Raw genomic sequence first — 27,989 nt, 5'->3', positions numbered from 1 at the left:
TTACAATCACCACAGTGAAATGAAGACTGATTCCCACATTTCACGCAAAGATGTGAATATAGACCTAAATGAAGTGTTAGATGATATGGCAGAGCTTCGTTTGCGTGGAGAGACATCAAACCAAGCCGTGCATGATAACGCACTGGAGAATCAGTTTAATGATGACAATGTAACTACAAATTTCAATATAGACCTAAATGAATGTGTGGAGGAGACCATTGAGTTGTCTTCAAGTGATGTGGTGGAAAAGGGCGAGGAGCTTCGTACATATGATGTTGTGGAGGAGGCTGAGGTGGACGAGGAGGCCATTGAGTTGTCTTCAAATGATGTGGTGGAACAGGGCGAGGAGGCTCAGGAGGATGAGGTAGCTCAGGAGGATGAGGAGGCTCAGGAGGATGAGGAGCCATCCGTAAACCATGTTGATAAAATCCCAACTGTGGGGATGTCCTTTACTTCGGGCAATGAATTTGCTGATTACTGCCATAAGTATGCGTATAATAAAGGTTTTGAGTTCTCTGTGAGATCAAGTTCATTAATACATGAGTACCGTGAAGAAGGAGTTAACAAAAAGGGGGTAGGGGATAAAGAGCCCATGTATCATATGATGAGAAGGATTCGATTTATTTGTAACAAAGGAGCCCCGAAAAGGGGGGAAAGAACTAAAGTTACGGGGTGTATGGTGTTTGTAGATGCGCGGCTAGAGAATGACATGATGGTAATCAAGCATTGTGATTTGTCTCACAATCATGATCTTTATCCGGATCACACCCGGCTAATGGCGAACTATCGATGTATTGATGAACAATCTTTTCAAAAGATGGTTCTGAATGATGCAGCTGGGATATCTTTGAATAAGAGCTTTAACTCGCTTGTGATTGGGAGTGGAGGACATGCAAATGTATCATACAATCACCGCGACCTGAGAAATGCAGTGAACTTGGAACGTAGGCGTACCATTTTTGGAGGTGATGCAGCTGCTGTTGAAGCACACTTTAAGAAAATGCATGAATTCAATAAAGACTTCTACAGTGCAATCCAAACGGATAAAGAAGGGAAGCTCTTGAACGTTTTCTGGGCTGATGCAAGGTGCAGGGCACAATACAAAGATTTTGGAGATATTATCACATTTGATACAACTTTCCTATGCAACAGGTATGATACATGTATCCTACATGATATATATTTTTTGAAAAAACACCATTTTAACATTTACGGGATCATTAATGTTTTATAAACAGTTATAATTTTTATTTTTTTGAAAAAAAGTTGAACATAGCATCTGTATTTAAAAATACATTAGATTATCATTTATAGGATGATTTATGTTTATTAATTAAAATGGATTAAGTTTCAATTTATAGGATCTTATTAGTATCATTTATGTTTCATAAACTTCTTTTTCATTTAAAACACATCATATTTTATTTTAGAGGATCATTTGTATTTATTAAATATTGAACATAGCTTCTGTATTTAAAATACGAATGATTATCATTTATAGGATGATTTATGTTTATTATTGAAAATGGATTAAGTTATAATTTATAGGATCGTATTAGTATCATTTATGTTTCATAAACTTCTTTTTCATTTAAAACACATCATATTTTATGTTAGAGGATCATTTGTATTTAATAAATATTGAACGTAGCATCTGTATTTAAAATACATTAGATTATCATTTATAGGATATGTTTATTAATGAAAATGGATTAAGTTACAATTTATAGAATCGTGTTAGTATCATTTATGTTTCATAAACTTATTTGTCATTTAAAACACATCATATGTTAATTTAACGGATCATTTTATATTTACTAAACATTGACGTTGTTGATTGGATAAGTAACAACAATGATGCGAATAATATATCTTTTAACTTTATTTATCAGGTACAAAATGCCTTTTGCTCCTTTTATTGGTTGCAATCATCACGGCTCATCAATCGTCCTTGGTGCTGCCCTAATAACCTACGAGGATGCAGAATCATTTGTTTGGGTATTCGAACAATGGCTGCAGTGTATGGGAAAACCCCCAATGGGCATCATCACCGATCAGTGTAAGGCTATTGGAAAGGCAGTCCAGACTGCATTTCCTGGTGTGCCGCATAGGTTATGTGTTTGGCATATTATGCAGAATGCAAGCAGAAACTTGGGCAAATATTCGAGCTGGAAAGAAATAGATAAAGATTTTCAAGTAGTCGTGCACGACACACTGACCATCGAAGAATTTGATGATGCATGGAAATCCATGGTTACGAAATTTGGGTTACAGAACGACAAATGGATAAATGAAACTTATCGTATTCGGGCCAGTTGGGCCCCTGGTTATTGGCGGAGCTCATTTTGGGCTGGAATGTCATCGTCACAAAGGAGTGAAGGAATGAACCGCTTTTTCAAAACATATGTAGGCTTAAACACGTGTTTGATACAATTCATGAAGCAATTTGAGGCAGCTCTTAGAGGAAAAGTGGAAGAGGAAAAGAAGTTACATCTCGACTCACAAAATAAACCATATACTTATAACAACACCCTAATTGCGGAGGTAGTGTTCTGCAAGGCATACACCAATACAAAGTTTAAAGAGGTGAGGGGTGAGGTGATGGGTCTGACGCACACAAATATTGTGAGTACTGGCCGTGACGGCACAAAAATCTTATATGATGCGGTGGAGAAGATCCCAATCCCTGTACATAAAGCAAAGCAGAAGACTTTTCAGGTTACCATTGACAAAGAAATGGGTGAGTTTACTTGCTCATGTATGCTTTTTGAGTTTCGGGGAATTTTGTGCAGGCACATCATTCGTGCGATTCATTGTGAGGATGTCAACTCTATACCTGATAAGTACATTTTGACTAGATGGAGGAAAAACGTAGTTAGGGATTACGAGAGTATCAAGGTTGAGTATTATGACCCAAATGACTCAACCCAAGTGAAAAACAGTAGGGAGGTAGCAAAACGGAACAACTACATTTCTACGTTGGCACTGCACAACAGTGAGACACTCTCGATTTTTATGGAAGCCACTGAAAAAATGCGTGAGAGTCTCGAAGATACAATTGGTATTAAGAGGACTGATGGTGATGATTTTATGGACTGGTGGGACCCTTCGAGTAAGAGGGTGTTTGGCCGCCGTAGGATAAGGCCAAAGGAAAACAATAAACAACACCTCGAACGCTCCGCAGTGCCAGTTGAAGGGGCCAGTAAAGATCCGATAGACCAAAGAGGCAAAGGTAGGGCTCAAGAGAAAAGGAAAAAGCACCCAGCTGAGAAAAAAACAAGGAAAAGGCGAAAAAATGTTGTGCACGACACAGACGAGGATATGGACGAGGTATGATCTTTTAATTCCATTCGTTAGACTACACCTCAAATAAAGAAAATAAATTGTAGTCCATCAAAATAAATCATTCTAGTTTTTGCGATGTTACAATATTATATACATAATCTATTTATGCTAGCTAATTTTTTCATAGAAAAGGGTTTATGTTCTTCATTCTTGTTTTTAAAGATTAATTATTGTATATATAGAATCTTTTTCTGTTATTATATGTATATATAGGGTTTATTTTATATTTTATACAAGTACGACGAGAATATTGTGGTACAAATACTAATACAAAGTATAGAAATCATAATATTGCATAACATATTATTCTGTTTTTTTGATTGAATTTTCTCTTTTGTGTTCGATTTTGCAAAGGAGAATGATGAGGCATTGCCAAATGGAGAACAAGGCCATGTTGATGCTGGTAGAAGTGCTGGTGTAACTGATTCTTACTACGGTGGATATCAATATTACGGCGGAAATTTTATCAATCCGGGATACAATCCTAACTTTTTCGCACCCAGCAGCAGTAATTATCGTCCGAATATATATCTGAACCAGCAACCACTTGGAAGAGGTTATCCCAACTTCAGCGTGAGGAATCCGCAACAGCTTTCACAGTCATACATGTCGCAAGGATCAAACCAATATTCAGCTATGCGTCCAGGCTTTTGACAATATTTACATTATCATGTTTTGATGTACTGGATATTTTAGTTGACAACTGCGTTTTGGAATCACCATTATCTAGCTATACCATTTTCCTTCTTTTGATTTTACAAGTGTTGTTGTGTTAGTTTTTATAATTTACATTATCATGTTTTGATGTACTGAATATTTTTGTTGACTACTGTGTTTTGGAATCACCATCATCTAGCTATATTATCATGATTGTTGTTTTAATAGGATCACTTTTATTAAGAAGTGATCAAATGTTGCAACTAATATGTCTTGTAGTCTTGTCACAATGGGCACCACAATGCTACCTAATTTTTCAGTTTATTTCCATGTGTTCCAAGCTTCCCTAAGGTAGCTTTTTTTGTTGAAGGTATTATATGATGTTATAAGATCATATTTGTTAATATGGTATCATACAATAAATTACCAATCACACAGAATAGTGTAAAAATATATATGTTCCACATAACAAGCACAAGAACAGTAAAGCTATACGTTTTTTTTTTTATATTCTTGAGGCGAATAGTAGCTTTAAGTTTATTGAATATCATATTAAACCTGAATAGTAAGCGTTTTTTTAATTCTTGACGCGAATAGTAGCTTTAAGTTTATTGAATATCATATTAAACACGAAGGGTTTCATGTTCGATGTATTTCATTAAGTTGGAGAATATAGTTCGTGAAGGTGGTATCATTCCAAGCGTTCAATCTTCATGAACTTTTTTAAAAAAAAAAAAGGGTTAAGTGCGAATTAGTCAAAATATTTTATTTAAAAAAGATGTTTAAAAGTTTTTATCTTATAACTTTTTTAAAAAATCGGTTAACAAAATACAACATGATTTTAGTTTCTTTGAAAGGGTTTGTAGTACATAGGATAAATAAAAGCCATAATGATTGTGGTTTTATCGATTTTGATTTCGTCATGTAAATATTGATCCCATAAATATGTGATATAAAAAAAATTATATGAAAAAAATTCCTAATTTGAAATTTTATTATGAATTTTATTTATAAGTGGGGGGCAGTGAGAATAAATTATATGCACGTTTGAAACTATTTTCATTTTGATCAAAGTTGCACTAATTTTTTGGAGGGGTATATTCTACGTAAAATCTATTTTGTTTTAAAAGGATCAAACAATATTTAGATAGGGAAAAAAACGTAAAAAATGTATTTGATTTCTTTATGTAAATATTGATCCCATAAAACATGTGATATTAAAAAAAACAAAATCCTAAGGTCTTGTTAGGATTCGAACCTTGGTGTTCTATGAAGTTTAGGAAGTGTTCAAGTAACCAATATGACAAAGGGGTATCAGCACGTCTAGTTTGCAATACAAATTAATTTGACCATTCAAATACGGATTCTTTTAAAAAGGATGATCCCATAAACTAGTGTACTGATTTTAAAAATAAAAAATTGCTCATGTTGCATGCATGGGTATCAACACGTCTATAGTTTAAACATAAATTCTTTTCATCTATTTAAAATTATGATTTTATTTGTTTTTTGATGTACTTAAAATTGGAGGTGATTCCACGACATCATAATTCATGTTAAAGTAGATGGTTTAAGTTGTTATCGTATTTTATGGAAGTATCATTGCAAAATCATCTGTTACGATGGCATTAGTACTTTAGAAAATTTTATAAGCGTTTTTATACAATAGGATTATTATGACCACACCTTTTCCTATAATACAATACAATAATAAAATAAGTCGTGAAGGCTTGGCAAATGAATTAACTTCGCCACTTGAGTATTTACCACATGTTATAGATATGTTGAATTATGAACCCAAGTTCGATTCGTAATGCACAAAAAGGGGAACTGGGAGAAAATAGTTTTATTTTTATTTTGATTTATTTTGTTAATAATAAAATTTATATTTGAGGAGTTCATGTTTGAATTTGTGGGAGCATTACAAGTTTATACACAAACTTCTTATTAACTTCATTTGTTAATCCGTCATATAAAAATTTTCATAGCTTACTATGTTGTGCTGATACCCCCTGCTAAATTGGTTACTTAATCATCTCTTTACTACGGTAAACCCGTGTTCGATCCTACTGAATGGTTAAAAAAAAAATTCCTCTTTTTTTCTATCTGGTTTTTTTACTTCTGGTTTTATGTGAGAGAGTATATTTTATTCAAACTCTAAAATCAAAATACATTTGTGAGTATCTTTTATTCAATTTATAGAATCATAAACATAACTCATACGATTTCATGTAGCTTCAACATCCCATTGTCACTTAACTAAACAAAGCAGCCATTGTCACTAACAATTCATCATTTCCAGTTTCGAAAAGTCGAATAATAACACATTACATATCTAGTTCTCTTCTACACCTTCTTACACCCAGTATATCACAATTGAAACTAATTAAATCTTAATAAAACAAAATGAAACTCTCTTGGTAATTTCATCAAACATGTTATATGCATTATTAAACACATGGAAGTTTCACCTCATTGACATAGTTACAAGCTTCGAAAATGGCGGAAAATATAAAGATAAATAGAAATTCATAGTGGGAAGAATAATCACATAATTTGCATTCACTTTAGAAATAAAAACCAGAAATATTTTCTTTGCTTTGCAGTTCCTCTTCAAATGAAAGATGAAAGTTCCTCTTCAAATGAAAGATGAAAATTCCTCTTCAATGGAAAACCAGAGGTGAAAAATGAAAGTTGAGGTGAAAGATGAAAGTTGAGGTGGAAAATTGTTTTGGCGCAAAAACGAAAATGTGTATGTTGGCGCAATTACATCCCGCTCAAGAGAACAGAATGGCGCAAATCAGTGAAAAAAATTGCCGCCCAAAATACTATTTTCACAAAGCTTTTCCCTCTCTTTATTTAGTGGGATTTGTGAGGTGGCAAAATTTAATAGGTGGTGTGCAAGATACCTTTGCACACCATGTGTATCCCTAGCCTTTTCCCACACTAATGGAATACTAAGTAAATATTATTAAATATGGATGTTGGTTCGGTTGGATCATACTTCGTACCGAGCTCACATGTCTTGGGACTGAACGGAGCCGGTCATAACAATGATCACTTTCGTTTTTAATTTATTCGTTTATTACTAAACATTGTTCCAAAAATTAACTATTTTGATTAAAAAAAATCCCAAACAAGATAATTGTAGTTATGACTTATGACTTATGAGATGATGAACAAATCAATTTATTTCATTTAGAATGACTGATTTACAGGCTTGCCACAGGGCAGCAATAAATAGCTCCAAACACACATATTATCAAACTCCTTGTACAAAACGTAAAACCCAAACACAAAAACTTACAAAATTAATTACACTTAAATTTCAACTCAAACAACAAAAACAGAGAAAAAAACAGAGTAAACACACATGACATGATCTTTATCATGTTAAAACCTAGTAAGCATTAATCCTTCTGCAATTTGCCCTAATTTCTCCCTTCATCCCTGTCAATGGTGAGATATTACCCATCTTAACAACCGATTTAGCAAAATGATCAAAAAACAACTCCACATTTTCAGCATATTGCTTCACAAGTTTCATGGATTTATGATTCTTGGTCAACAAAACTTGGTCAGAATTCAGCAACCCTTTGTTAGCCAATATGTTTCTGTAGTAACTGTTGTCGAAATTGAAGGGTGATTCATGGTCTAAGAAAAACAGGTTTTGATCGCCACCTGAACGTGGGCATTGGTTGCGCAACTGTGAAGCGTAAAGTGCGTTAAGGGTTGGGTCGGGTTGCCCGTTTTGGTTTTGGTTGTATAGTCTTTGTTTGAAGCTGACACACCTTGCGTTTCCTATTGTGTGAGCACCTGTATCAATACACTTCTTTTTGTCAATCTCAATTCTATGTGTTAAATATGGGTCTGGGTCACATCTATCATAGACCTGATCAAAATACGGGCCGGGTAATGAATAAAAAAATTCAGCCCATGATGTTGGGGTAGGTTGGTGCAAACTTTATGCCTATTTTTTGTACTCAAACCCGCTATTTTAGGAAAATATAATGGGTATTTTGGAGTATTTTCCGATCAGGCCAATTTTATAACTAAGATTGTAGTTAAAGAACCCAAAACCCGCCTAAGAAATTTAAAGTTGGGCCAGGCCCAAAAGTAAGTCTGAAATTCTGCCCAAAATCGCTATTTTGGGCCAAATATGTTGGGCTTTTTGGCCATTTTCCAACTAGGCAAATTTTATAATTAAGATTGCAGTTTAAAACTTGCCCAAAAATTTAAAACTGGATCGGGTCCGAAAATGGGCTTAAAAATTCTACCAAAAACTCGCTATTTTTCGGGTCGGACTCAAGTTGACCAGCCTACCTCCTAACCCATCATCAACCCATCATCAAGATTTAAGAGAGAGTCCATAAAGGTTACACTTTAGCGTTATTAATTATCTCCCTATAATTTATCAATGTAGACACACACGTATATTGTTTGGGAAGACTATGTTTCAACACATTATAAGGCCGAACAAGGACATGATGTATTATGTATATCATGAAGAAACCTAACTACGAAGTATATGAATTCCAAACAAGTTTAGGTAGTAGAATGACCATTTCTTCTTACTCATAGAACCAGATGAAGAGAAAATACGAAAATTACGAATGTTTGGATACAAACCTGAAAGAGCTACAAGATCAACGAGGTTGAGGCCTTGGCGTTTAAACTTGGTAAGAATGGTGTTAAATGTGTTGTTAGGAGCAGGAATATCATTGTTAGATCCACTCAAACTTGCTCCTCTTGAATCCTTTCTTCCTAGGGGCACTTCCCAATTTGGTCCACCAGACTGCAGTAATTGCGCAGTAACATTATTATCAGTAGGCAAATTTGTCAAAAACTACGTTATAATGATGTAGCTATTGTATAATACTTACAATGACAGTTGAATCTCTGGCCGCTATAGCAAGGATATCAGCACAAGAGACAGTATGGGGGCACGCTCTCTCCAACTCGGCCTTGATCTCGTCGATTACCTCAAACCCTCGAATCGAGTTCTTATTAGGCTTTGACCCCTTCTCTGAGACTATGCTTCCACTGTTGTCTAACAGCACTGACGCATCACATCCCTGCATTTTTTTATTAACAAAAGAAAAAGTACCAAAGATGCACACTTAAGTATTAGTTTGGACAAAAATATTGCAGTAACATGATAGAACATTATTATTAAATTAAAGATATTGATAGTCAAAGTTATACTACATCTGTTTCACAATGATCTTTACAGTTATTATTTGCACAAATATTAAGTCAAATGAGGAAGATTGTGTAAAAAGTGGTAGAGTATAGTATAATATGGATAAAGTAAGAGAGTGGGGTAAAATGGTGGTTGTAAGAAAAAAAATGAATAAATTAAAAACAAGAAAAAATTAGCGGAAAGTTGTAAATTTGTGGGGGTAAGGAGGGTAAAATGATAAATTTTCATTTTCAAAAATAGAATAAAGCAAAATATAAAAAACATTAATTATGAAACAGACTAAAACGAGAACTGCAAAGACAATTTTGAAACGAATTGAAGGTAGTATATAAATAGTGTAAAAAGTCAAAATGATGCATCTATTATGAAACAGATGAAGTAACCTGTAAGTACGTACCTTAACGAAGCAGTCGTGAAAATGGAGCCTAAGCAAGGAAGCAGCCATCCTACGATCCCTCGAAACCGCCTGAGCGACAACAGATTTGACAATCTGTTGCGCTTGTGGGCACGAGTGGTCGTAAAACTGAGGGTATAGGTAGCCACCTTGGACTACTTTGTGACAGAAGCATAGAGGGGAAAGTGCTAAGAGCACAACTAGAACAATGCAATAGCTCATGGACTTAACCATGTTAATTTGTTTTGTATAAAATGTTTTAGAAGACTTAATTATAGTTGTAGTAATTGACTTAATTTTGAATGTTTTTCTGTTATGATATGATGGAGATGTGTTTTAAAGGGTATTTATAGTAAGTGTCAAAGAAAAAGACAGGAGACAAAAAGGAGGTGGAGTTGGTCAACTAAGATATATTCGCCTTCAATTATAATCAACATGCAAATCAAACTGCTCAAATTATTTGCATGTTAGCTCAAAGGAGTAAGTGGGATGCAAATAATTGCAAACTTGATTTTCTACGTTTTTTTCACAAAATGCAAGCTACCAAAGGGTGTAGAAGGAGTTCGATTTCAGGTTTTGTGTATTATTATTTGAACTTTATCAACTAAGGTAGTTGATTTGACACCCACAACCTTCTATGTTTGTCTCATGATACCATTATCTTGTCCTGTTATTTCATGAAATTGAGCAAAAATACATGATATTTAACAACAACTATTTAGGATCCGTCTATTCAATTTATTTTGTTTAAACTTATATTATTGGTAGCTTTGTGTTTCGATTGAACTACACTACGCTTGACATTGCTTATTTTGTGAGTGGATTGAACAACTACACTCATAGCTCAAGTAATGATTATTGGGATGCTATAAGGTGATTGCTTCTGCACCATATGAGTACCATGGATTGGAGTTTGCACATAATGTGATTATGTGATGCCTATTTGGTATCTGGCAATTATAAAGTTCATTCCAGTAGTGGTTATGTCTTCACCCTAGGGGGTGGAGCTGTATCTTGGAAATCTTACAAGCAATCTTGTACTGCTATGACTAATATAGAATATAAATTTATTGCTAATGGATTGACGGTTTATGTCGCAAAATGGTTGAGAAATGTGCTTGCAGATATTCCACTGTGGGGGAAGCCAACTCCTTTCATTGCAATTGTTGTTGCAAACAACCATGCCTATAATGGGAAGAAAGACACATTTGTTTGAGGCATAAGGCCGCCAAATATATGTTGTCTATTGAGTGATATATTTAAACTTTATAAAGTCCGAAATGAATAAAGCGGATCCATTAACAAAAGACCTATGATGAAAACTAGTTTTGAAAACATCGGAAGAGATGGGCTTGAGGCCCATTGGGTGAATTGTAGTGTAATGAACTCCTATTCTCAAATAGTTAAAAGGACGACATTATGATACAATTAGGAAGCACAAAATTTTATTTTTGTTCATCCCCTAAATGTTACTATGTGCTTTCTACAATCGGAAAGAGGTTGAACATAAAGCTCTTAATGAACCCATATCCTTATTTTTTGGTGGTGTGAAGCTAGCTCACACTTGATGGGATTCACATATGAAGGTGTAGAAGTGTAGCCGTTTCCTATGAGAATTGCGATATGTGCTATTCTCTAGAGCACATATGAGCATATCCAAGTCGGACGTATGGCCAGTATATGTCGTCACTTTTATTCGCGGAGTCAGAATATCATACATATTCAGTTTCGTGCTTTGAGTGACGGGTTTCTAACTCCCTATCAAGTTCAATACGAAAGTCACTTGGTATAGGAAAGAGATCATAGCTCAAATGTCACTAAGTGTTAATTCAAGTTGAAAGACATTGACATCTATTCAATTGTTTTATCTTGCCCAAAACCAGTTTCTTTATTTTCTTTCTTTTTCACATCTTCGAGCTTGTGGGGGATTGTTGGAAGTTCTTGTTGGGAAATACAAAAGAAAATAGTGTAACATGCGAATAGTGTTTTTGTTCCACATTGAAAGAATTCCTCATTTCCTCCTTGTTTATATATTAGATTGTGGGCGTAACTCTTGTTTGAGAAAGTGTGAGAATGGTATGGGTTGACACATAACACACACTCGCGCGCCGCCCTGCTGGGTCGGGTCGGGTCGGGCCTTGAGTTGTGGAGAATGCGATGCGTGGTTAGGTTTTGTGAGCCTTACCTTATTTTGTACCGAGTTGTTTTGGTTAATTCTTTGTTACGGTAATCTGTGTTTTACTTGTGTTGATTCTGAGTTTTGATGATGACAACGCAAACTTCCTAATCATTGTTTAAGTGTGTTTTTGGAATGCTAAGTTAGGGAGTGCCTGAGTAGGACAAACTAAGCATGTGGAACAAACACTAAGCAATGCATGGAATTCCTAAAGAATCGATCAAGTCTGCATATGAAGGTTGTTCCTAAGACGGCTGTTCCCACGACGGCTGTTCCCACAACGGCTGTTCCCACGACGGCTGTTCCCACGACGGCTGTTCCCACAACGGCTGTTCCCACGACGGCTGTTCCCACGACGGCTGTTCCCACGACGGCTGTTCCCACAACGGCTGTTCCCACGACGGCTGTTCCCACGACGGCTGTTCCCACAACGGCTGTTCCCAAAGACGGTTGCTCCTAAAGCAGGCTGATCCTCAACGACTGATCCTAGGCAAGTTATTAAGGGTGTTCCTCATATATTATAAGGATCATCAATGTTCCGGAGAAGGAACAATGCATGAAGCGTTCAAGCGAAGCTTCAAAAGGTGCCAACATAGAAGCTACAACATATGAGTTTATGTTTAGATTTTATGTAAGTATTTTAATAACGTTTATGCATAATATGGAACAAAAGGAACACGTGTGTTTTAATATGTTTGAGAAAATAGTTTTTGTAAATAAAATAAAGTTTTATAAAGGAAAATCTTTTGGAAAATAAATAAAACGATTTTGAGAAAATCAACATTGGATTCTGATTTAGAATTCCTTGTTTCCCAAGAAAAGGTTTTTACTTGTTCCTAAAACTACTCCCACTATTTTCTCTAAAATTGAACGTGTTAAAAGTGGTTTGAAGAAGTCTCCCTGTTTCTCTCAATCAACGTGCACGTTACTGCTCCCAGTAACTGTTAGTGGCCGTTGAGGGGAACATGGGAAACTGACCAAGAAAGTTCTTCTATAAAAGGAAAAGGTTTTTCATTTCTCAAATCACAACTGACAACGTGCAATATTTCTAAAGAACTTAAGAGTTTTTATAAAAAGTCAGTTTGCGAAAGAGCGTGTTCCTAAAGTTCCTTTATTGTACATAAGCTTTATTGAATACTAGAGTTTTCATAATTCGAGTTGTAATTGTGGGGTTAAGGATCGAGTGATCCTTGAGTTGTGGGGTTAAGGATCAAGTGATCCTTGAGTTTTGAGTGTAAGGGTTGAGTGATCCTTAAAGTGACTTAGAGTCAAGTCAGCGAGAGAGTGTGAAAGGAGCAAGCACAGTAATCAACGGGGATTGCTGTGAGGAACTCGTGTTCAAGTGGAACTCGAGTTATTGAGTGTGTTGTATTCGAGCGATTACAATATATAAAAGAGTTTGAGGTTTTCGCTTCTTGATAAGGATCAAGAAGTTTCCTCAGTTTTCACATTCTTCGTACTAATTTGTTAGTTGTTCCTTTAATTTCTAAATTCCGCAAAGGAACACCCTAAGTTCAACGAAACAATTCACCCCCCCCCCCCCTCTTGTCAGTGTTCCTACTGGAATATCAGTTGGTATCAGAGCGGGATCTCACAAAAATACAGGAAACCCTGTTGAGAAAAAGTTCCTGGAAAGTATGAACACTCACGAGAAACTCGAAGAAGGTTATTCAACTCAAAGACCTCCAATGTTCAATGGAAAATTCTATACATATTGGAAGAACAGAATGGAGATCTTTATCAAGGCAGAGAACTATCAAGTTTGGCGAGTCATAGAAGTCGGTAACTTCGAGGTAACAAAAACCAATGCTGAAAATGAGGTAGTTCCTAAACCTATTTATGAATTTGTGAAAGAAGATTTTGAAAAATATGAAATCAACGCTATGGCTGTTAAGATTTTGCATTGCGGCCTTGGACCTCATGAACACAATAGAGTTATGGGGTGCAAGAGCGCAAAGCAAATCTGGGATCTCCTTCAAGTAACACATGAAGGAACAAATGAGGTCAAACGTTCTAAAATTGATTTACTGATGTCTAAATATGAACGTTTTGAAATGCATCCACAAGAAACAATTCAGGAGATGTTTACTCGGTTCACTAACATTACTAATGAACTTGTTTCCCTTGGAAGAATTATTCCCTCTGATGAACAGGTTAGGAAAATTCTAAGGAGCATGCCTCAAGATGATCGATGGAGAACCAAGGTCACTGCATTGTTTGAAACCAAGGATTTCACCAAATTCAACATTGAGCAGCTGGCAGGATCCTTAATGACACATGAACTACATCTAGGATCAGCTGTTCCTGAGAATCCCAAGAACCAAGGTCTTGCTCTCAAGGCTGAGGAACTGGAGGATTCAGAACCGGATGAAGAAGAGGCTGCCACTTTGGTCAGAAGGATGAAAAGATTATACAGAAACCTCAGACCGGGAAATCAAAAAGGAAGGAACTCCGGAAGAAGAACAATTGGTTCCAAATCCGGCCAAGGATGCTTCAAATGCGGTGATCCAGACCATCAAATCCGGGAGTGCCCTCAGTGGGAATATGAAAAAGGAAAAGGAGAGGATCGGCTCAAAGAAAGATGCAACAAACCCACCTTTTCCAAACCCAAAAAGGCAATGATTGCAGCATGGGGAGATGTTACAGACTCGGAGGACGATGATGACCAACCAGAAAAAGAAACTGCCAACCTGTGCCTCATGGCAAAGATTGATGGAACAATGCAAGATCCATCAAACGAGGTAAGTTTCACAGCCTCTCAATCTTTGTCTAATAACAGGTTAATTGAATCACCAATTGAAACTCTAGTATTTCTTGAAAAGCTTAGTGTAGTAAAGGAACAAAGTAATAAGGCATTGGAGCCCAATAAAGATCACATGACCTACCTAAATAATGTTAGATATGAGGTACAAGGTAGGTTCTTGGAATTGCCTGTCAGGAACAACTCTCTTAAAGACTCTTTTAGAAGAGTTAAAAATGTACATACTATTCTTGATGAAACTAATAATGCTAATGAAGTTCAGGAGACGGAGAATTTCGATATTGGCTTGATTCGCCTTACAGATAATGATGAGGAAGATTCTCCAGCGGAACTACATAAGAAAGATCAAGGAGTTCCTATGCAAGAGGAACAAGCAGAAAATCAGGGTGTTCCCATGCAAGAGGAACAAGCAAAAAATCAAGGTGTTCCCATGCAAGAGGAACAAGCAGAAAAACAAGGTGTTCCTATGCAAGAGGAACAAGCAGAAAATCAAGGTGTTCTTATGCAAGAGGAACAAGTAGAAAATAATCTGGAATTTCAAGTGCAAGAGGAACAAGTAGAAAATAATCTGGGATTTCATGTTCAAGAGGAACAAGCAAATCAGGAGGTTCCTATCCGAGAGGAACAAGCAGAAAAGACTGGAGTCTCCGTTCAAGAGGAACAAGAGGGACTCAAATGGATGCTCAGGAACAAGCTTGATGAACATGGAACAATAGCAAGGTTAGTCGTTAAACGCCATAATCAACAGGTGAGCACTAATTTCAAAGAAACATTTGCTCCTGTTGATAGATTAAAAACTATAAGAACCTTAATTGTTTTTGCAGCCTTTACGGAAATTAAGTTGTACCAAATGGACATCAAAAATGCTTCCCTAAACGAACATTTAGAAGATGACGTCTATGTGGAACAACCTCCTGATTCTAAATATCCTGAATTTCCAAACCACATCTATAAGCTTGACAAAGCTCATTATGAGTTAAAGCAAGCTACTAGATCGTGGTACGAAATATTATCTGAATTCCTTCTGAAGAATAATTTCAAACGAATTTTTTTATTTTTAAAATCAAAAGGAACTGATTCACTAGTTGTACAAATTTACGTTGATAATAAACTATTTGGTGCAACTAATGAAAGTATGTGCAAGGATCTTACAAAGTAAACAAGCAGAGAGAAGCACGAGAAAATGAGACTGGAACTGGGAACGATCAAGCTGAGATTAAGTAAGCAGGAAGATCCTCTCAAGGTATAACTTTAATATGAAATACATTACTTTAATATATATTCATAATTTTACGTGCGAAAGCATAGCTGAAGTTTACCATTGTTAAGTATCAACCTACATAATGAAAGTGCATAATACTTGATAAATTAAATAAACCAATAATACGAGATGCAAAAATATGTTGTTCCACAATTAGGTTAATCGTTATAATTTTCCTGAATTCTCTCCACGATTCCTTTACAGTCAGTTATCAGTTTCTATCTTTTTATTTTTTTATTTTTTATTCATCCGAAATTTTTTTTTCTTTATTTTCTCTCTCTCGATTTTTAATTTTTTTTTTTCCATTTAAATATTATATACTAATCCTCGTACATACAAATCTCTCCAAATTATTCTTTAATCCTCAAATTCTTCTTGTTCCCAACAACTAAGAAACTCATGGAAACAATCCCAATGGATCTCAACTACTCAAACCTCACACCAACAAATACACGTTTTTCCCCACCTCCTTGTACTTCACTAATAATTTATTCTCCACCTATCCATACCTTTTCACCAACAATGGTGAGAACCAGTAACAACACAAATTTGTCTACCAAAAGAAAAAGAAACTCCACATCTCCAATTCCCATGGAAACCTCACCTCTCCAAACACCTGAGAAAACCCACTCGATCACCACCAAAAAACAACCCTTTCGGAACCCTAACCACCCCTATACCGACGAGGAGTCGGCTATCTCCGGCGATAAAGCAGCCACACTCCTCGCCGGCGTCGACCCAGGAAAACCCTAACTCTACCCTCTCGAACCCGTTCTCGGTGGCTGCCCCACGCCCAAAAAGGCCACGGATTTCAAAACCCGCGACCCGCGTCGCCTCTTCTGGGTTCGGAGCCGAGTCGACCGGAAAAGGGTCGCCGGTGCGGGGGAAATACAAACCGAAAGCCAGATCCAAAATACTAAACCTACCCACCGCCGAAATCAACGAAGAGGAGGCTGAGAACTCGATTTCAAAGGGCGACGAGGATTCCGGTTCGCAGGGTGACGACGCACCGGTCCGTGGACGGTAGAGCGACGACCGGCAGCAACGAAAGAGGGGAGGCGCTGCTGCGGTCCGAGGGCGGCGTCGAGGGCTCGTGTGTTCACGACTACCGGAAGAAGAAAGGGATAGGGGGAGTGCGTCAAATGAGGGGGAAGAGGGCGACGACCGGTCGCCGGAGGTGGTTTTCGGTGGTCGGAATTTGAGGGGGAAAGTGGTTTCAGTAAAGGAAGCTAATTTGGTTGAGGGATTTGCGATTAACAAGGTATGGTGTGACTCACAGTTTACTGATTTAATTGATTTATTAGAGCAACAAGATTGGATGAATTTATTTTGTGTTGTTGCAAAAAATCCTATTTTTCCTATGGCGATGTGTGAATTTAGAAATAATTTTGAGTTTGAGGATGGAGTTTGCAAAAGTGTTGTGAATGGAACAACCATATCTTTTATTGCTGAATACCTTGCAAAATTATTTCTTGTTCCTAATGAAGGATATGACCAGTATGTGAAAGGAAAATCGGATACAATTCAAATTGGGGTGATTACTAATGATGTATTTGTTGAATTGATTGGAGGTGATTATAAGATAAGTTCTATTACTCATCAAGACTTGTTCCTTTCCCCAACCCAGAAACTCCTGTTTAATATTGTTAGGAGAGGCATTGTTCCTAGACTACACAAAAGAACCTTAGCCAGTTTGTATGATGTCTCCCTAATGTATTGTCTAGCCCACAAAATTCCAATCAACTTCCCTGCCCTAATGATTAAACACATGACCCACTGTATTGAAACTAACTGTAAGCTGGGTTATGGATCTTTAATGACTGAGGTGTTTAAAAGCTTTTCTGTTGACCTCAGTGAATATGTTGAAGTAAAAGTAAAGTCAAAACAAATTTTACAGCATGATTTGTTATTTTACTTAAAATTGGAGGTTGCGGACGGTAAATTAAACTGGAGAATGTCGGATAGTGATGAGGAAGAAGAAAAGTCAGGAGTAATCAAAAAAGTGAGAAAGGTGGTGAGGCAGGTAAAAGAGAAGAAGGTGGTCAAGGGTGCTTCAAAACCACCTCCGAGTGTGAGAAAGAGTACAAGAATTGCTACCAAAGGACCAACCTTAATTCGTCCTCCTGCGTATGTTGAAATTTCTGGTGATGATGAGGATGATGAGGGGGAACAAGGTGAGGAGGATATTATACAGAAAAAGGAACAGGCATCCAAACCTATAGATGTTGTTCCTAAGTCTAATGTAGCACTTGTTCCTCCACCCACAGCTGTTCCTCTCGGTTTTTCTGGTTTTGGTGGTTTTAGTTCATTTGGTAGCTCCTCTAGTTCTTTGGGATCACAGAAGGATCCTTCCATTGTGGAACTCAAGGAACAGGTCAGTCAGCTTAAGGAGGGGATAGCTAGAATGATGGCTATACAGGAAGGTACGGATGCCAGGATCAGTGAGTTGCAATCACAGGTGGGTGCCTTAGTTTCAGTGATTAAGGAGATGAGATCCGGTCTGCATCAACTCAACGCTCAAGTGACTACGAGCTCATCCACAATTCTACAAAAGCTTGAAAACTAAACCTGATCCGCTATTTGATTGTTACATTGGTTTTTTATTTGTTTGGAACAATTTTTTTCTCTTTTTTATGTAGCCCTCAATTTGGGTGACATCATCGTTATTTTTATCTTCAGAACCTGTGGAACCTAAAACTTGCATCTCTAAAAATTGGTTGATTTCTTTTATTATATATTATGCTTACAATTAATTATGCATGTTGAGACTTGACTTTGAGGCTAACTTAGTTTGCCAAACGTTGATCGTGGGGCGCTATGAATATTATATTATTGCCTTGTATTTTTTCTTTTTGTTAATGCCAACAGGGGGAAGAGAATGCAAACTTTTCTTAATTGATCTTACCTGTCTCCATGTCCCTCATTTGCTCACTTCTTGCTGTAAGTTTTCAATTTTGTAAACTCCGTTGTTTTTAAAATTCATTTTTTTTTTTTTTTTTTTTTTCTCGTAATTTTTTGTTGTTTTGTTTTGTTTTGAAAACTTGTTTAGGATTGCAAAATAAGTTTGATTTTTTTTTGGTAAAAGTTTGCTTATGTTGTCATCACCAAAAAGGGGGAATATTGTTGATTCTGAGTTTTGATGATGACAACGCAAACTTCCTAATCATTGTTTAAGTGTGTTTTTGGAATGCTAAGTTAGGGAGTGCCTGAGTAGGACAAACTAAGCATGTGGAACAAACACTAAGCAATGCATGGAATTCCTAAAGAATCGATCAAGTCTGCATATGAAGGTTGTTCCTAAGACGGCTGTTCCCACGACGGCTGTTCCCACAACGGCTGTTCCCACGACGGCTGTTCCCACGACGGCTGTTCCCACGACGGCTGTTCCCACGACGGCTGTTCCCACGACGGCTGTTCCCACGACGGCTGTTCCCACAACGGCTGTTCCCACGACGGCTGTTCCCACGACGGCTGTTCCCACAACGGCTGTTCCCAAAGACGGTTGCTCCTAAAGCAGGCTGATCCTCAACGACTGATCCTAGGCAAGTTATTAAGGGTGTTCCTCATATATTATAAGGATCATCAATGTTCCGGAGAAGGAACAATGCATGAAGCGTTCAAGCGAAGCTTCAAAAGGTGCCAACATAGAAGCTACAACATATGAGTTTATGTTTAGATTTTATGTAAGTATTTTAATAACGTTTATGCATAATATGGAACAAAAGGAACACGTGTGTTTTAATATGTTTGAGAAAATAGTTTTTGTAAATAAAATAAAGTTTTATAAAGGAAAATCTTTTGGAAAATAAATAAAACGATTTTGAGAAAATCAACATTGGATTCTGATTTAGAATTCCTTGTTTCCCAAGAAAAGGTTTTTACTTGTTCCTAAAACTACTCCCACTATTTTCTCTAAAATTGAACGTGTTAAAAGTGGTTTGAAGAAGTCTCCCTGTTTCTCTCAATCAACGTGCACGTTACTGCTCCCAGTAACTGTTAGTGGCCGTTGAGGGGAACATGGGAAACTGACCAAGAAAGTTCTTCTATAAAAGGAAAAGGTTTTTCATTTCTCAAATCACAACTGACAACGTGCAATATTTCTAAAGAACTTAAGAGTTTTTATAAAAAGTCAGTTTGCGAAAGAGCGTGTTCCTAAAGTTCCTTTATTGTACATAAGCTTTATTGAATACTAGAGTTTTCATAATTCGAGTTGTAATTGTGGGGTTAAGGATCGAGTGATCCTTGAGTTGTGGGGTTAAGGATCAAGTGATCCTTGAGTTTTGAGTGTAAGGGTTGAGTGATCCTTAAAGTGACTTAGAGTCAAGTCAGCGAGAGAGTGTGAAAGGAGCAAGCACAGTAATCAACGGGGATTGCTGTGAGGAACTCGTGTTCAAGTGGAACTCGAGTTATTGAGTGTGTTGTATTCGAGCGATTACAATATATAAAAGAGTTTGAGGTTTTCGCTTCTTGATAAGGATCAAGAAGTTTCCTCAGTTTTCACATTCTTCGTACTAATTTGTTAGTTGTTCCTTTAATTTCTAAATTCCGCAAAGGAACACCCTAAGTTCAACGAAACAATTCACCCCCCCCCCCCCCTCTTGTCAGTGTTCCTACTGGAATATCAACTTGTTTTTTTGTCTCTTTCTCTACCTAATTTTGATTATTTAATCAAACTTTGTAGCTTCCCAAGAAAATATACACACAACATTTTTCACGAAAACCAAACACGTTCTTTCTCTCTCAAATTATTCTCGGTTTTGGGCATATGTTTTGACTCCATTTGGTTTGTGAGTGCACATAAATTCGGAACTGTTCTACTACACCTGGAGGTAGTGCAAAACCGTCTTTAGGATAATGGTATTGGTATCCCACGGCGCAACAATGGTTCGTTAATATTCATCTGATTGTTCGCATTATCGAGATAAGTCTATTCTATCTACATTCTTATAGAAACATTATTATTTTATTGTGCTAATATGTAACACTTAGTACTCTTGAAAACAAAATTAATTGATTTCATCTAACAAGATTAATTAATTTACAAATGAGCTTGCAAAACGAAAAAAACAAAGACAATTACACCACATTTTCAACTCAAACAACAAAACAGTAATAAAAAAAACAGGAAAAAAAAAACAGAGGATCTCAATAGTAATTAATACTCCTGCAATTCTGCCTAATCTCTCCTTTCATCCCTGTCAATGGTGAAATATTACCCATCTTAACAATCGAGTTAGCAAAATGATCAAAGAACAACTCCATGTTTTCTGCATATTGCTTCACTAATTGCATCGATTCATAATTCTTGGTTAACAAAACTTGGTCAGAATTCAGCAACCCTTTGTTAGCCAATATGTTTCTGTAGTAGCTGTTGTCAAAATTGAAGGGGGTTGCGTAGTCTAAGAAGAACAAGTTTTGGTCACCACCGGATTGCGGGCATTGGTTGCGCAACTCAGAAGCATATCCTTGGTCAAGTGTGAAATCTGGTTGTCCGTTTCTGTTCTGGTTGTACAACCTTTGTCTGAAGCTAACACACCTTGCGTTTCCTATTGTGTGAGCACCTGCACATCAATACACTTCTCTTTGTCAACTTCAACATCCAAGCAAGTACAGTTGTGCAATGAAGTATATTGACAACAGGTCTTGTACGCACCAGGTATACAGTAAGTTTATTATACATCGCGGTCGGTTTTACCTAAATTTTCGGGATATAGGGATATTTACATGTTTTGAAGAACCTTTTATATTATAAAATAATTTTTATGGGTAAAATGTAGAGGGTTATATAATTATCTTTATGCATTATGAGTGATTTTGAATGTATAACTTTTATTTAAAACATTTTCACTAACAATTATTTAAATTTTACTAAGTATTTTAGGGTAACTTTACATCCGCCTCTACGACATTCACCATGTGTAATTAAGAATTTGCATTATATTGATAATTTCTTATGATATGAAGTATATGATTTATTCTTTAGAAAGAAGTAATTTGTACATTTACGTGTATGTTAACAACCAGAGAGAGTCACAAGAGGAATGATGTAAACGTGATTCAATCTCAATGTTAATAATATGTATTGTGCTAGTATCAAGTTCAATATATACTCTGTTGAGTAGTGAGGTTTTGATGATTATAAACAAATGATGATTATCTAATTAACATGTGTGCTAAGATGTGCATAGGAAGAACAAGCTATGATTAAACCAAGAGACAAGGGATATGAGCAATGATAAGCTATTGTTGACGAGAGCGGAGATGGCTACGTTATACATGTTGTTTATATGTAAATTAGCATTTACATTGGTAAACTTCATGTGGTAAGTAAAGTGACAAATGAGGAACGAAATGATACTTTATATGGTCCAGCAGGAACAACAAGAAAGAGATCAGAAACAGTTTAACAGAGTTCCTAGTTGTCTGACTGTTCCTGTTCCCAGTCACCTGTACGAGATACGCATGCGTGCATCAATAGAGTTTAGGAGTGCATATAGTTCTTTCATATTTGCATCCTAATATGTTCGTTATATGCATGTGTAATTAAGAGTCCATATTGGGATAAGTTGTTTATTAGACTTAGGACTTTGCATTAGTTTAGGTCTCTTATAATATCCTATCATAAGTACATATAGTTGTGTGTGATTAGGACTCTTCATATAGTTATATATGCATTAGGAGTCTTCTAGGAATGCATATCATAGCTGGTCTCATTTATCATATATTATGGTGCATTGTAGACGATGTAGGAGTCTAAGAGTTTTAGTTTGCATAAGCATGTTAGGAAAGATTAAATGTTTAGAGTTTAAGCTTTTATAATTAGTATTATGCATAATATAGGACTGTCTAGATTCAATGTATTTAGGTGTTTGAGTCACATAATACTTGCCGTAAATATTAAGTTCATATTAGGATAGGAATAGTATTTATCCACTAGTATATTATATTCCATATTATCCTATGTGTATTTTAGTTAAGCAAATATTATAATATATGATTTATGCATATTTATCATACTTGACTCAATATCTAACGTGGTTTATTATGCATGCAAATAAATGATAAATGACGTGTGTAGGTAAGACTTTGAAGAAGACCCAAAGACTTACAGGAAGAACGAGGATTCAAGAGTTAGAGAATCCAAGAGAAGAGGAACTTGGACTCGAGGAGAATTAAGAGTACAAGTACAGAGAAAGAGAAGAGAAGAAAATCTAGTAGCATTAGTGTGCTTAATAGATTTGTTTTAGAAACTGAAAGTTCGGAGCTGGTGGAACAACGTACGTGGAACAGTGTCAATGACGAGGGTACTGGTCCTAGTCTGCACGTAGTATATAGGATTGCATGAGTATAGTATTTAGATCACGTTACCTTAGAGTTTGTGTCCTAATAGAAGTCTAAACATAATAATACTAAGTCATGTACTAAGGAGTTTTAGTATAGTTAGGATTATGTGTTTGATAGTAATTAGGATTGCATTAGTTAATGGTTAAATAATGTTTATCTTATTTAAGAGTCATGATATGAAAGGAGTGTCGTTTAAATAGAGTTTTCATTAATATATCTACTGCATAAAGAGTTATTATTCGATCATATGTTTGTTAGAGTCTTAGGATAAAAGTCTATCATGATAGAGTTCTATTAGGTCTAGGATTCCTAAATAAAAGATAAACATAAAATATATCTTCTAGGGTTAATAGATAACATGCATCACTATATATACTGCATTCATAAGTCTAGGAAAATTGTCTGACTTAGTGGTGTTACGTGCTTAAGTTAAATCTACATTATAACCCACGTCTGTACCCTCAGTTCCTGTTCCACATACGTAGTTCCTGCTCCAGCAGAATTCCAGATTCTATTTGTTATTCTATCTTTTATACTTGAGAGTTGGGAAGGGGTTTGAGTGAACCTTGTAATTAAGAGAATCAGCTTGAGTCGAGCTGAACAGTTGAGAGAGAAGATCTCTAGAGAGATCATTGAGAAGGAACGGTCGAGGGGCTGTTCATAAGGGAGTTGAGTTTAGGGAACTGTGATTTTCCTAATTAGTAAAAGGGTTTAAGTCCCTACGGGGCCGTGGTTTTTCCTCTCTATTAGGGTAGAGAGGTTTCCACGCTAAAATCTCTCTTGCAATCTCTTAATGTTTTTAATTCCGCGAAAAAGTAGATCCAACATCTACAAACACTAATTCACCCCCCCTCTTGTGTTGTTCATCTAAACTAACATACTCCATTGCCTATGGTGATGGTAACAAACCTGAGAGGGCAACAAGGTCTATAAGATCAAGGCCTTGACGCTTAAACTTGGTAAGAATGGTGTTAAATGTGTTGTTAGGAGCAGGAATGTCATTGTTAGATCCACTCAAACTTGCTCCTCTTGAATCCCTTCTTCCTACAGGTACGAGCCAATTTGGTCCACCAGCCTGCAATGTAATAACGTTTTAGTACAACAACATCTACATGAAAATAAATAAATTAGTGTACGAGTATTTCTCAAATCGATGCTTACAATAACAGTTGAATCTCTAGCGGCTAAAGCAAGGATATCAGCACAAGAGACAATACGCGGGCATGCTTTCTCTACTGCGGCCTTGATTTCATCAATGACCTCAAACCCTCGAGCTGAGTTCCTGTTGGTGTTGGATCCCTTTTCTGAGATTATGCTTCCACTGTTGTCTAGCAGCACTGATGCATCACATCCCTAACAAAATTTAACCAAAAATGATCATTGGTGTGGACGACTAAGGCTTTGTTCTGATTTTTTCTAGTCTGGTCTGGTTTGATCTGCTCTAATCTGGTATGATCAAAATGTTTTATGTGAGTGTGTTTTTTACTTTTTCTGGTATGTTATGATATACTACCTCCATTTCAAAATGATCTTTACACTTTCCGTTTTAGTCTGTTTCATAATGTTTTTTTACAATTTGCTTTATTCTGTTTTTGGACATGAAAATTTATTAGATTACCCTTCTTTCTTCACGATATTTACAAATTTTCACTCATTTTCTCTTATTTTATTCATTTTTTTTTCTTATACTCACCCACATTTTTACACATTTCTCATTTTCTCTTACATTATCCATATTTTATTATATTCAACCAACTTGTCTACATTTGTCTTAATATTTATGCAAATAATAACCGTAAAGATCTTTATGAAATGGAGATAGTAATAAGTAATAAGAATAAGGTGAAAAGAACATATCCTTACAAACTGTAATAAAGTGATCTACATTTGATGCAGATGAGTAAAATACCTTAACAAAGCAGTCGTGAAAGTGAAGCCTAAGCAAGGAAGCAGCCATACGACGATCCCTAGAAACCGCCTGAGCAACGACAGACTTGACTATTTGTTGGAGTTGTGGGCATGAACGGTCATAGAACTGAGGGTAGAGATACCCTCCTCCTTGGAATTTGTTAGAGAAACATATAGGAGCAAATGCTAGAAGAGCAAGAACAATGAAGTAGCTCATCATGTACTTAACCATGTTTGTTTTAAGTTTGATTTTGAATTTATGCTTTTGTGTTATTGTGTGGTTATTGCTTAATTAATTAGATGGGTTTGTAGAGTATTTATAGGTTAAGTCTTTTAGGAAGTCAATGAAAATGATGGACAAAAACTGGGGTCAGGTGATCAACTAATCGAGGTGGAGTTGGTTAACAAGTTATTCCTCTTAAGGTTCTAACTAATTATTGCTCAAATTACCAACTCTTTCAAGGTGATAGCTCAAAAGGAAGATAACAAGATAAGATTACATATTACTCATTCCGTCTCGTTTTACTTGCTCCGCTTGACCTAGAAAAGCTATTACAAAAAATAGTCAAATGGGATAAGTATAACGAGACAGAGAGAATAATATTTCAGGTTCAAAATTGTACATATTCCCTCAAGACTCGAGCTTGTTTGATTAATTCCTTGCTTCTTCGGGAAATTCCGAAATTACTACTCCTTCACTCCTTATTTTAATCTTTGACTCTTTGTGTTGGGTATCATGCATGTGACTTAACAATTATTAACATGGGTAAAAGTTCCTTCTTCGTGTCTTGACCTAGTAGACAATAGGTAACAAGTTTGAATCTCTTTTCTTCATTTGTAATTTATATTGTTTTGTGGCTCATTCGCACCCAAGCAAAAAAGTTATTACTAGTATTATTATTATTTAACTTAATCATGTACATCGTTGTTACATTTTGGTGGAATAAATTAATAACTCAAGTACTTTTTAGTCCACAAAAAATAATACTCCATATTCATTATTTAGAGGTTTTTAAAAAAGTAATTGTACTACGTATAGAGTTATGATTAAGGTCGCAAGTTACGATAAAATTTAGTTGTCGCAATCCTAAGTGTCGGATTTTAAATGGTACATATGTGCGCCACGTAGGCCATGTGTAATCAATTTTTTTTTTTTTACTATCAATGCAATATTTTTAATATGAAAATATGTAAATAAGGTAGTCGATACAAAGAATGAAACAAATATTTTCTATACAAATCATAAATATTCTTTTGAAAGAAAAAATTGCATTATTCAATTGTAAGTTAGAATATTAAGATTTTCCTACATTTTTTTGTAACATTTATCATAATTTATATAAGTTAAATATTTTAGTTTCTAATTTAAATCATGCCATATAAGCATGTCATGTCATCGTCATGACACGTCTTAAAGGTCGCAAGTTGCAACCTTTATCATATTTGCTACGTATATATTATTAAGTCTAGTTTCGTACCTCTATTCCTAATTCCTAGATCTGCCATGAGGTCTTGATAATAAAAAATTGGAGAAATAAAATAAAATGTACAAGCTAGTTCAAACTGGTGTTTTGACTTTTGACGAATGAGTATGAAGATATATTAAAATAAAAGTAAAATTCCTACTGAACTTAATTCATCTTACTAATTAATGCAAGAACATGTGTTAATGGAAGATTAATGGAAAACAAATTACAAAAAGGTTAGTGAAATACAATTTGATTAGTTGAGGCGCCGCGTTGTGTGTAATTAACAGCTCAAGACTTGCCAAAACAAAAACAAAAGGAAGAAGACAATAAATTTGAGAATTGGTCAGCTTTACTTCCTCCTTACTTCGTCTATGACATTTTATCAAGTGTGTTTGTTAACCTTATATTCTTGGAAGAAAGAGCCAAATAAGAGGGGAGAAAAATAGAGGGAAAGAAAAGGAGAAAGAAGCTAGGAAAAGGGCCATGAAAAGTATTTGTCAAACTAAAATATTAAATTACTCCATCTGTTACTTACTTTATACTAAAACAGACATCAATAATGACACATGTCACTTCCTGATACAAAATTTTACCACCAAAATCAAATTTCTTAAAAGTGTATCAGTTTATGTTATTTTTATTCTTTACTCTTTTTTACAAACAATTTATGTATGGAAAAAAATATTAGTTTATAAATTTATTATGGAAATAATAGATACCACGCAATAATAATTTTGCTAATTTTTGGTAATATTTTAGTCAAATCGGTACATTAATGGTGATAAGTATATGAATTCAATATTTTGGTCAAATTGGCATGTTACGCATATAAAATATGCATATTAGATAAATAAATTAAATGAGAATGTTCAAAATGTAATAATTATGTAGTAATTTGGGAAATATTCAGTTAAATATTTTATAAATTTGATCAAAATCCATGCGTGCACGGGATCTAATCTAGTAAAATTTTTAAACCCACGCCTATAATATGAATAATAAAAAGTCAACATAACCTCTCATACGATTTTGATAGGGATGGGAATGAGTCGGGCCAGTACACGGGGTTGTTTAACCTTGGCATGACAATGGGCCATGTTCGTGTATGGGCATCATTCAAGAAATTTGGCACGAGCTTGACACGGTCGAGACACGAGGGGTCGGCTCGCATGTTAGACACTTACTTTTTATCAATTAATAAAATTTCTTAAAATTAGTAAGGGAATATGTTATCATGGCATGATCCGTTCCGTCAGACGAGTCGTGATGAGTCTCGTGTATGGAAGAAAGGCATGACTTTCCCTTGACCTATTAGACACAACTCCACAAGGCGCACGGGCCGATAATGGGCCTGCATGACCCGACAGTGCCCAGCTCTAAGTATAATGCAAAGCTAAAGTGGGAGCAAAACATTTGTATATACTCCCTCCGTCCCATAATTATCTTCCCGGTTGACCAAAAACACGGATTT

General features: G+C 35.8%; 4 protein-coding genes across 4 annotated transcripts; 2 read left to right on the top strand and 2 right to left on the bottom strand.

Moving 5' to 3' along the window:
• The first annotated feature begins 19 nt into the window (after window positions 1-19).
• Window positions 20-3,999, top strand: LOC130470196 (protein FAR1-RELATED SEQUENCE 6-like). The gene is made up of 3 exons (XM_056839835.1): window positions 20-1,152; window positions 1,893-3,330; window positions 3,700-3,999. The coding sequence occupies exons 1-3, from the start codon at window positions 20-22 to the stop codon at window positions 3,997-3,999; spliced, it is 2,871 nt and encodes a 956-aa protein (XP_056695813.1).
• Window positions 4,000-7,175: 3,176 nt separating this feature from the next.
• On the bottom strand, window positions 7,176-9,915 carry LOC110776334 (peroxidase 72). Its single transcript, XM_021980885.2, has 4 exons — window positions 9,603-9,915; window positions 8,886-9,077; window positions 8,632-8,797; window positions 7,176-7,818 (listed from the first exon to the last, which is right to left on the bottom strand). Exons 1-4 carry the CDS (start codon window positions 9,831-9,833, stop codon window positions 7,403-7,405), a joined length of 1,005 nt encoding a protein of 334 aa, XP_021836577.1. The 5' UTR covers window positions 9,834-9,915; the 3' UTR covers window positions 7,176-7,402.
• Window positions 9,916-12,212: 2,297 nt separating this feature from the next.
• Window positions 12,213-15,503, top strand: LOC130470587 (uncharacterized). The gene is made up of 2 exons (XM_056840995.1): window positions 12,213-15,256; window positions 15,361-15,503. Exons 1-2 carry the CDS (start codon window positions 13,413-13,415, stop codon window positions 15,374-15,376), a joined length of 1,860 nt encoding a protein of 619 aa, XP_056696973.1. The 5' UTR covers window positions 12,213-13,412; the 3' UTR covers window positions 15,377-15,503.
• A 5,286-nt stretch (window positions 15,504-20,789) lies between these two features.
• LOC110776336 (peroxidase 72-like) lies at window positions 20,790-25,349 on the bottom strand. Its single transcript, XM_021980887.2, has 4 exons — window positions 25,051-25,349; window positions 24,303-24,494; window positions 24,051-24,216; window positions 20,790-21,358 (listed from the first exon to the last, which is right to left on the bottom strand). The coding sequence occupies exons 1-4, from the start codon at window positions 25,279-25,281 to the stop codon at window positions 20,943-20,945; spliced, it is 1,005 nt and encodes a 334-aa protein (XP_021836579.1). The 5' UTR covers window positions 25,282-25,349; the 3' UTR covers window positions 20,790-20,942.
• Window positions 25,350-27,989: the final 2,640 nt, after the last annotated feature.

The sequence above is a fragment of the Spinacia oleracea genome, chromosome 3 (genome assembly GCF_020520425.1).
Source record: "Spinacia oleracea cultivar Varoflay chromosome 3, BTI_SOV_V1, whole genome shotgun sequence".
NCBI classification, from domain to species: Eukaryota; Viridiplantae; Streptophyta; class Magnoliopsida; order Caryophyllales; family Amaranthaceae; genus Spinacia; species Spinacia oleracea.
The sequence above is the reverse complement of the archived record's forward strand: the minus strand, read 5'-3'. Positions and strand labels throughout refer to the sequence as shown.